The 11,384-nt window shown below is 33.1% G+C and overlaps 1 protein-coding gene across 1 annotated transcript; it reads left to right on the forward strand.

Annotated features, from left to right (window-relative positions):
- Positions 1-504: 504 nt before the first annotated feature.
- LOC114184092 (RNA-binding (RRM/RBD/RNP motifs) family protein) lies at positions 505-10,049 on the forward strand. The gene is made up of 13 exons (XM_028071397.2): positions 505-912; positions 1,199-1,366; positions 3,300-3,535; positions 4,522-4,593; positions 4,791-5,018; positions 5,782-5,863; positions 5,986-6,153; positions 6,480-6,644; positions 6,730-6,900; positions 8,693-8,780; positions 8,969-9,027; positions 9,248-9,313; positions 9,590-10,049. The coding sequence occupies exons 3-13, from the start codon at positions 3,336-3,338 to the stop codon at positions 9,668-9,670; spliced, it is 1,380 nt and encodes a 459-aa protein (XP_027927198.2). The 5' UTR covers positions 505-912; positions 1,199-1,366; positions 3,300-3,335; the 3' UTR covers positions 9,671-10,049.
- The last annotated feature ends 1,335 nt before the right edge of the window (positions 10,050-11,384 follow it).

An 11,384-nucleotide genomic window follows, 5' to 3' on the forward strand; every position in this document is an offset into this window, starting at 1 on the left:
TTATTATTTTTTAATTTTTAATTTTTATTACTTTTTTTATTAGCCTAATATATATATATATATATATATATATATATATATATATTTTAAAACAATATTTTATAGTTTTTTACCGTTACCTTTTTTCATTTTTTATAAATTCAAATATATTTTATAAAACTATTTTCCTATTTTTCTATTTCCAATTTATTATTTTTATTTTATTATAAAATTCTTATTCTTAATTATTATTTTTGTTATTTTTGTGTTTATATTTTAAAAACTTATTTTCATTATAAATTTTTTTTTTCTTATTTTTCTATTTAGTTTACTTTTCTATTTAAAAAAAAAGTTTAATTATGTTATATTATATATTTAAATTAATTGTTTAAAAAATAAAAAAATAAAATTATTATTACTAAAAAAAATTTATTTTATTTTATTTATTATTTTGTCATCCAAAAGGATGTTTTGAAATAGGGATGAAAATAAAAGCCTGACCGCTGCTAGACTAAAAATGCGTGAAAGAGGTTGAAATATTGAATCTCCAGACCCGTCAAAAGCCCGGTCTAGATAGCCCGCTACATGCGCGGGTTGGCTCGCAGCCGCATAAGTTAGTAAGAAAAACAAGTGCAGACTGCAAAGATCATCCTCTTCCACGCTGACGCTGTTCACCCCTAATCAGACCCAGCCAACCCCACCCATCTCTTAACATACATATCCCTTTCATTCACGGCTACCGCACCGCAGGACCGGCCTCTACTCCACCCCTTTTACGATTCACGGCCACCGCAGGCGCGCCTCACCACCACCCATCACGATTCACTGCCAGCTCTCTCATCTGAGTCGCATCATAACGCCCTTCCCACCTGCATCGAAGTCGAACGCGCCTGAATCACCCTTGTCGAACTCGAACGCGCCCTTCCCGAATTGGTATTGTCCAGATCAAAATGCCATTGCTGATGTCCTTGATAGTTGCATTTCATATTAGACCTTTAATGCGATTTAATACCTCTGCTGCATTTACATGAAAAATTATTACATTGGCCACTTTTAGATAACTACATGGATGGATTCAAGTAATGGTCAGACCACTACAAATGTTTCACTCACTGTTGTTATTGCTGGGTTGAATGAAAGTATCATCCTGGTTCTGTTATTGCATATGTAAAATTATTATCATTGAATAGATCTTGTTTAATCTATACTACTTCTTCAGGGCCAGCTTCGTGGAAGAACTGAAATAGCTCCTGATCAAAGGGAAAAGTTTTTACAGAAGTATCAGCAAGTGCAACAAGGGCACGGTACCCTTCTTAATATGCCTTCTCTTGTTGGGGGAAACCATAAGCAGTTTTCTGCCCAGCAACAAAACCCCCTTTTGCAACAGGTGCTTGTTTATCAAATTTGTCTTTTCTTTGCTTGGTTCTTTTATTTTTCTTAGAAGATTCATTACTGTCCACAAAAATAGAGCTATCCAGCTTAAACATGCATGTTCTTCTAGTGTTACTTTTTTCTTGATTTTTAATGTGGTTTACTACAGAAGCATTGGTCCTCTTGATAATATTCCAAGCTAAATTGGACAGCTATTTTTAAATCTGTTTCAGTACAAAGTGATGGAGAAAGTTGTACGGGGAAAGGGAAGAAAATTCATGTTTCTTTTTGTTGGTCATAGTTTACTGCCTGATAATTAGTCTGGTTGTGAGTGTATTACTTAAATTACTTAAATATGAACCTGGTTTATGTAAAGGAAAAGTAAAGCCTTCTGTAACCGTAGAAATTAAAGGAATGAATGTTTTTTACTCCGAGTAGAATATGAATGCACGGATCATCCAAAATCACCAGATATTTCATCTTGTAGTATCAAGTAGAATTGAAAATTTTCAGACTGATGTGTGACTGAGTTGCAAATAGTAACCAATCGCATATAATGCCCATGAGGAGGATTGTGCAGTGAGTGAATTACTTGTTTGATCAGTTGTAGTCTGATTAGTTATATTGTCTGATCTGTTGTTTTCTGTTTGTCAGTTGTCACTGACAGGTTGTTTGTTACAGCTACAGCTGTGACTGGATGCTTGTTAGTCAGCTGTTATAAATGATTTCATCATTTAAATGAGCCTCTGTAGTCTATATGTATTTGCTGTAAACAGAAGCTCATCACTTGTAAAAACTCAGATACTCAATACAAAGTTTTATTTTCTGTTTTCTTAATATGTGGTATAAGTATCAGTAAGTAAATATTGCATACTGTTAATTTACATTTTAAAATGTTGTTAGTGGCGTTTTTCTTGAAGCTTTATGTTTTCATTTTCAATTTTCCTTCCATATGTACTTTTCTTTATGAATAACTTAATCTGATTAAAACTTATTTTTCTGTTAAATGATAATATATAACCTATAACTCCTTGTATGACATAATTTCTTATACATCAGAAAAATGTAATGTATGCAGTTTAACTCTCATGGCTCATCTGTTTCTTCTCAATCTGGTACTGGACTTGGGGTCCAGTCCACTAGTCTCAGTTGAGACTAATAAAAGGATAAATAAGGCTAGCACAACTGATTGTTGGAGGTATGTTACTAAGATTGGGGTGGATAAGGATGGGAAAGAAAGGGCAAGGTGTAATGGTTGCAACAAAATTTGTGTGTGGTGGAAGAAAATATGGAACTTCTCATTTGAATCGTCAATGAAATGTGATAAAACCAAAAGTGAAGATATTGGTCAAATGATGTTAGAGTTGAGAGGAAAATTGAAGGGGAAGAAAATAGATCAATCAGAACACTGTCAATTGTTTATTGCACTTGTTTTGATGCTCCACGACTTGATTTTATGTAGTGTTTTGATGTTGTCTGTTGCACTTGTCCAGGACTTGATTTATTGCACTCTTATGATGCTCCAGGATTCGTTTGATTGCACTGTTTTTATGCTCTACGACTAGTTTAAGATGTCCATGAATTGTTTTTTTTTTAAAGTTAAGATGCCCTCAATTATGCAGGCCAGCCCATGGGCCTGCAGGCCAAAAGAAATGTGGGGCGGGCCACTGATTCCAGCTCGCATATTTTGTGCAGGACAGGCCAACCCTGTCCGCTTTGTCACCCTTAATTGTATTATTCACAATATTTATATTTATTTAGCTAAAATATGTTCTTTTTTTGTATCTTTGTCTTTTAGGTTCTTTGAGTGAAAAAATAAATTAGGTTTTTTACCTTGTAAAAATTAGTTTTAGTCATTTGAATCTTACACAATTCAAGGGCCACCAACTCACCCCAGTCCTTTTTTTTTTTTAAATTAAATGATGAAATTATCTAAAATTTGAATTCAGTTCTGAAATAGAAGAGGAAGTAGCACACTGCATTTCATGGCTTACGATTCTTCCCCTCATGGCCGTGTGCATCAATTTGTGTTAGAGGGCACAGAATCAAAGCCTTTGGACGCGGAATCAGCAGAATCGGTGACCCTTTTGATTAAGCACCTACCAGAAGCCATTCCTCATGACACCCTTTCTAGAATCTTCGCAAATTTCGGTGCTTTCTCGGTGCGCCCTTGCTCTACTGCCAGGTATCTGACTCCCAAAGGTTTTGAATTTCCCACTGTTTTTTCTTTTTGTTGCAATTTGATGATCTTGAGTGTTTGAATATGACCATGGTTAACTCTTGTTATGAGTATTGTGCTACCATGTGAACTTTGTAATTTGCTTACAATGTTAAAGGGATTCCCCTTGTTCATATGTTTCCATTTACTTATACTTAACTTGAGGGAAAGTATAAATTTACATTTAGCTCTTAACAATCTTTTGCATGTTTCTTCAATTACCAAGAATCTGTTTAGTGTAAGCAAGTTTGCACAAGATAATAATATTTATTTTGATTTCTTTTCTCACAATTGGTTTGCCAAATCTCAGGAATCCAATGACATTCTTCTTCATGGATGTGTTGATTCTGATGGCCTGTTTCAGTTTTAAAGTTTCCCTTTTACGCCCAGACATGTTTCTGTTTGTTCTAATAAGTAGTAATGCTAGGGTCCAATATTTGTACTACTAGCAGTGCTTATATTTGGCATCTTAGATTAGGACATCCTAATATCGATGCTATACGTATTGCACTTCAACTTTGTTATGTAACCTTTCTAAGAAAAGTTCTAAGCGTTTTTGTAGATATACATAGGGAGGATAGCAAGAATGTCCCGCAAAGTTTGTACTTTCAATTTGGGAGTCAAGAGTGTATAATTTGTCTTTGATTAGAAGGACCATTTCTTCTCTGAAGAGGCTTTGCTCTTTGATTATAAGGTTTTATCTTGTAATGATTCTTACATTTTCAATAAATAAGATAGTTGTCAGCTTATCTTAAACTATATTCGTACAATAAACTTACTATGCTACTTGAATCTCGTTTTTGTCCTTGGTTGTGCTTCCAAGTCATCCATAAATGTTCTTTATTTAATGATATATTTGAATGATATTTGACCTCTTTATTATTTTTTATCCAATTTATTTTTGCTTATCAACATTGCCAAATCACGCTTTAATCTTAATTTGATATATGCAGGTTGAAAAATTGTGCTTTTGCGGATTTCAAAAATGAGATGGTGGCATCTCAAGCACAACGTCAACTACATGGGTAGTACTAATTGAATCATTCGCATTTTTTTTCATATTTGAAGAGACAACCTTGACATATAGTTTTCTTGTTTGGTTTTACATCATAGAAATGTTTTTTGATATCTTTTTGAATTGGTTCCTAATTTTGAAACACTTTAAAGAAAACTTAATATTTGTTTTAAATGATTGTATCTTTGTTTACTTTGGGTTGATCAGGTTGAGATTTCTTGGTAAGGTCTTGTCAGCAGAGAGAGCGAGTAAGCTAACTGGTAATGGTGAAAATAGTAGTGGTGATCAGCTTGGTAAGGACTCTAAAACATCAATGCTGAAGAATGCAAATGTAGGCAAACCTGTTGACGGAGATACAAAATCAAGAGGCCTCCCTATTCCCGAGCCAATTGCTGATAGACTTGGTGTCAATTATCCTTTTCCTCCCCATCTTGAGTATGCTTCTTCTTATTTGAAGTTCTTGTTAGTATTTGTTGCTTTATTGCAAAAGGGGATGCCAGGTGCCAAATTGCGCACAAATATGATTAATAATTAAACAAAATGAAATGAATTGATTCACGAGAAAAAGATGATAAAAAACTATGGTTATTGTGAGAATCATTTTGAAAGAATTATTGGGGTAATCTTATTGTAACCCATTTTACTTGACAACGTTTTTCTTACAAGCATAAATTTCTTGAATATAGAACATTTTTAAGAATAAGCAGTTCATACTTATATGTTCTCCCTTTTCCTCTGAATTTGTCTGCTCTACCTTAGCATTGTTGTGTTTGAGTATTTTTTTTATTGCATGTGATTCAACAATAACTTACAAGGAAAAGCAAAATGTCATTGTAAACTGGCAGTACTTTCCAATGTGTATAATTATTCTTTTCTTTTGTTTATGGTATCAAATATTTAAATTCTGTGATTATCTTGCCTTTCCATTTTCATAGCTTTTGGAATTGACCATTTGGAGTGAAAACTTAAAAAAATAACCATGAGTAGCTTTATCAAATGTTATTTTATGAGCAACTCTCACTAAATAAAGTTAGTTTTTAATGCTATGCTGCTAAATAAATAAAGAAAGAAATACATTTAGGATTGTTAAATGTTTACTCACACTGTTATATATCATAATATTAATCAAGGATGGGGTTGGTATGGTATTTTGTATGATGATAAGTTTGTATACAGTCTAACTCAACTTGTTTCCCAGGTATGCTTACCCTCCACCTGATGGAAATATATTAACGAATATTGTGAATGCTCTAATTGCTGTTCCTCGCTTTTACACTCAGGTTGTTCCAGCATTAAGATTGATTGGTTTCTTTTTCTATCACCTGTAACCTTTTCTGACAGCTTGTTTTGTACCGAACTGATGACAAATAGTAATCATATTGATTGTACCACTCTAATGCAGGTTCTGCACTTGATGAACAAAATGAACATCCCTGCTCCATTTCGTATGGCACTGCCCACACCTCCATTACCTCCAGAGGTACCAGCACCACTTCCTCCTACTGTAACTATAAATCCTCAGTCTGCAGATCTGTCCAGTGGTGAATCAGAGATGGAATCTTCCGATGAGGTAACACCTTCACTGCTTTCAGTATTGCGAATCACCTTTATAATTGCATATATAGGTTCCCTCAATATTTATGTTCCCTTTTTGTTTTCATCCCGCCTCAAGTCTAATGTATTTTTTTAAGGTAAAGTTTTATAGAAATTTCCTTTTTAACCACTTTGCAATGTGCTTATGCTGTAGTTTCCTGTTGGCGTTAAGTTTGAAAATGTTCTTTTTGAAACATAAATGATTTTAATTGACAATCAAACAATAAAATATAAAGCCGTTAGGAGATATCTTTTTCCTATCTCTTTAGTCAATTTATTTTTAAACTAATAACAAGCTTATAGGAGGGTGACGCAAGCACAAAAAGGTCTGGACAAAAGCGTGCCAGGTGTGAGGCCATTGTTGGCCCAGCTATTGATAAAGGTGTGGCTCATGAGTCTGTTGGAGTAAAACCAGCCACCTTGGTTCCAAAAGAAATCCCTGTGATAAAAAAGAACCATGTGTTAAAGGTATTTCTTTCTTAGAGATTGATTTTTGGAGAATTATTAACAAAGATTTTGTCATTTTATTTTAGTTTTTCATTATGATTTACAGATAAACATTGTCCCCAAAGCAACACTAAATAAACATAGAGATGATGAGACAACACAAGAGTTGCCAGAGCCAGAAAAAGATGTTCCAGATCCTAGCAAATTTTTGACTCCAGATGAATTAGATAAAGGAAAGTTGCCTCCTGAGGAAATCTTATCCCTTCCAATGTTTAAGGTACTGATAAAAATATCTGCGTTTACAGTTCCATTCTAGTACTACATGTGCAACATTAAGAAGCAAGCTTTTCACCACTTTGGAAATCATACATTCACCATGCAGTCAAAGTTATTTCCCACTTTTGTCTCGGATGGTTGATTTAAGAACAATTTCTTTGTTACTTTATTATGTGACTGAAGACTAATTGTTGGATATAAATAAGAACAATTTGCTTCAAAGATCTTGAAACAAAACACAGTATACTTGTCAAGGAATTTGTTTTGTTGGTGGATGTAATTTTTATCACAAGTTCCCGATGTCTTTTCTTGAACAGAAAGTTGTATTTTTTTTTAGTTTTAACAAGTGATATTATCTACCAAAATTTTCACAGGCTTGAGTTGGTCTAATAGAAGGCTAGATGTAGTTATATCTCATTAAATGTACGGCTTGTTTGGATTGGAATAATTTGTTTCCACTGCATGTTTTCACCATCAATTGTAAAATAATTTAATGACTATACAGTGACAGCATAAAACAATGTATTCTAATCACAAACCACCGTTGGTGTTACTTTTAAGGTAATTCTTATTGAAGTCAACAAACTTATCGTACATGGCAGCTTGTGATTAGGATGACAGTGTAAAATTATTTTGCAGGTGTTAGGGCTATGTTTTTTTTTTCTCTAAATAAAAAAAAAAGAAGAAGAAAACATCTTGCTTTCATTTTGTTTCTCTGTTCTCACCACTTCCTGCACAAATATTAGAAAATCATAAAAAAAAAATTAGAAAAAAGGTGACAATTTTGTAATTGTATGTGAAAACAGGAAATACAAACAGAAAGTTTTCTCTCAACTAATCATGTTCTAAAATATGTTGAAACCGAAGGTCATGTGAATGAATTTAAAATCACTTTGCACTTGCTTGGTTGAGCAGGTGAACGAAGATTTAGATATTGTTTACCTTTGAAAACTATCCTATCTCTGTTAAGGACACCAATTTTGTGAGCTTGCAGTTTTCACGAATAAATTTAGGAGTAGCTCGTGTTTCCCAGTCTTGAACTTTTAGAAGCTCCTTTAGCAAGTTTTTGTGTGCAATAAACTATATTGGTTTCATCCTAAGTGAGGAGCACTTATTCGTTGCCAGTTATCCTTTTACATAATCTTAAGTCTCATCACAGCATATGGTATATCATAATTTTTTCATCCTGAGTGGCTGCTGACACTAAGTTTTGGATGATGAAGTGATTAGACCAAGGGAAGTTGACCCTACTATCCTCCAAATGCCCGTGTTGTCCAACAGTTCCTCTTTCCTTATAAGAGCAAGTATTCTGGAAATTAGAATTATGTATGATTTAATAGTATGCAATTTTTAGGCATCTGAAACTGATCTGTAATATTTATGCATATAAGCTCCAGAACTGATCATTCCGGAGATCATGTAACTCGTGAAAAAAAAAGAAAGAAAAAGCAACAGTGTAGGAACTTTGAGGACCCTGCTTCCCTCCACCCCAAAACTAACCTCACTTTTTTGTTCTCCTTTCTCAACCACCACTACCTTCTATACTGTCCTCCCTGTTGAATTCTCCTCTGGTTCATTCTCTTTCTGCAACCTGTCCATCTGCACGCCCTGAATGTGAATATTCTTCTTGATTTAATCCTGACCCTTGCGGCATGTTTCTCTGGTTCTCTCCTTATTTCTACTACAATATTATGACTTCTGAAAGGTTGATCAAGATATAATCTATTAGACCTTCTATGGTGCACACGTGCATCTTTATGGGACTTTTTTTTAACTGATATTGTGCTGTGCAGAATTATACAGCTGGAAATCCTGCTCCTGTGTTGTATGTTAAGAATTTGGCAAAAGATGTGGTTGCTGATGATTTCTATTATATATTTGGTAAGCTATCAAGACTTTTAGTGCATTCAGATCTTGTTTTATACTTATCACATGCAATTTGAATGTTTTAAAATCCACAAAAGAAACACAATATAATAAAAATAACAAAATGAAATATTTTGAAATTTTCGTAATATTGTGTGGATGTTACCTCCGGTGTTTACTTTATTTTACCTTTATTGCTACAGGGTCCTTATTTGGAAGTGTTGAGGCTGCTAAGTCTGGTCTTCAAGTCAAACTAATGCAGGTAGCATATTAACATTCCGTAACCAACTTTTTTCGGTTGAGGCTATGCAAAAAGAGATCCAAAAGAAATAGTTGCTGTTGCTTATATGATCCAGTTGATTAACATGCCGGTTCAAGATTACATGATTGAAGGCTGACTCAACTAACCTGCATTATATATCCATGAAAGTCTTGTAGTAGCATATCTGAGACTGAAATTGATAGCTAGTTTTCAATTTCAGGAAGGACGAATGAGGGGTCAAGCATTCCTGACATTCCCCTCTGTTGAATTGGCTCATCTTGCTCTGGTATGTTTTTCACAATGTTTTTCACAGGAGATTGGTTGTGTTCTTTTTAATTTTTTTAATCAAGACGATTTTGTTTTCATATTTTTATTTCCTTCTGTATTGCAGTTTCGTTTTTCTTGTTTCTTGCAGTTTTTTTGTCCATTTTACTGTAGTATGTAGAGTTTGACATGCTAATAATATTGTTGAATTTCAATAACTGTCCCAATACAAAGTTTTTCATCAAGTTATCTTGTTTGTGTTAGTAATGGTTTATATCTCATATTACTGTTTTTTCAGAATCGGGTGAATGGATATGTATTAAAAGGAAAGGCAATGATTATACAGTTTGGTCGGAATCCCTCTGCTGCTAAGGCTTGATTGAGTGCATGTATTGATGTACATCAGATGACTAATGATGCATGCTTAATTCACTCATGGTGAGAGGACCCTGCACTAACCACTGAGGCCACAACATTCAGCAATGCCAGTGATATGAATGCTAGCACCTATATTCTCCTTGGGCTTATGGATGATGTGTGAATCTACACTTCACATTGTTGGCAATAGGAATGGTTTATTAAATTTATGATTTCTTGGTTTATTTTCTGCTCTGGAAGCACCAGCATAGCGAGGTTGGAAGAAAAGTTTTTCACATCAAATTTGCCTATGAGAATGTGAAAAATGCGAAGTTGTTTGGCAACAACTTGTTCATCTTTTTGACATGTATATTTTGCTAATAGAGGAAAGGTACTTATAACCCTTGTGTGTGAGAAAGAGTACACTAACATACATTTCTCAGAATGATAATCAATGTAAATTATAAGGTATCAATAAAGGGAAAGAAGTATAACCAAAAGTTTTAATGAAGAAAAGTCGGGATCCTTATGAAAATAGTAGCATAAGGAATAACAAATTCAAGAGAAGTTGTAAGCACCCAATTAATGAGATAGATTGTAGTTGTAACAACAAAATCCCAAAATTATAAAGGAAGGGAAGCATGATGCAACAATGTAAGACCTAAATCAACTATATGTCTGTGTTTTCATTCAATCCCACCATTTTAATGATGAGTGTGAGAACATATAAGTCTATGAGAAATACAGTGAGTAGTTAAAGAATTAGTGAATGAACGATATTCTCTATCCCATTCACACTGAATTTTTTTAGTTTAGTATTAAGTTGCAACTCAACCACAATTAAAGATTTGAAAAATAGGTAGTATTTCAATTTTAGATTTGATAGGAAAAATTCAAGTAAATCTGAAAAAACAACATTAAAAACATAATATTATAACTATTGTGTGGACTAATATGAGAATATCTCCTTATATTAATGATCATGAGTTTTGAACGAGAATAAACAAAATCAAAGACATGCAAAGGCGGTCTATTAAGGCGATCTATTAAAGTTTGGAAGACTTAAAACAAATTTAAGAATGAAGCTTTTTCATTTATAATTAAAAAGATTTATGTCAAAATCATCATAATTTTATTTAAAATTTATTTTTTGAACTTTTTTTAATGCAAGATTATTTATTAAATTGTTGTAATTAATTTTATTTAACATCTCTTTTTCAATAGATAATAATTTCCTTCGACCATTGTGTCAAATTGAACTAGTGAAACAATGTTCAAGAAAAAAGCAAAAAATCAAGGAGTACAATTGATAGATGAGAAGTTAGTAGAGAGAAAGAAAGAAGATAGAAAGCATAATTGATTAAAAAGAGAGAAGAGATAACTAACCAATCTCTTTTTCCTAAATAAAATTATAATTTATTGTAAAAAAAAATTGTTAGCTCATTAAATGTAATTATTTAGTACTGATGAAAATTAGCAGCCATTCAATATTTTAATTAAATTTTAGACTTAATTACTTCTTTTGCCTTTATTTTGGTTGAAAAGTTACAAGTAAGTTCCTCTAAAAGAACTTATTTCAATATGTGATATTTAACAAGACACCTATTAGAAGGAAATTCAACGAAAGCATAGTTCTGTTTGGCAAATTGACTAACGATAAGTGCATTTATGCTAATGGAAGGAGTGTGCTACAAATTTTTAAGTTTAAAAGTGATGTATAAGAAATATATGATACA

Source organism: Vigna unguiculata, chromosome 1 (genome assembly GCF_037176805.1).
Source record: "Vigna unguiculata cultivar grain cowpea cultivar isolate G323 ecotype 2 chromosome 1, ASM3717680v1, whole genome shotgun sequence".
Classification (NCBI taxonomy): Eukaryota; Viridiplantae; Streptophyta; class Magnoliopsida; order Fabales; family Fabaceae; genus Vigna; species Vigna unguiculata.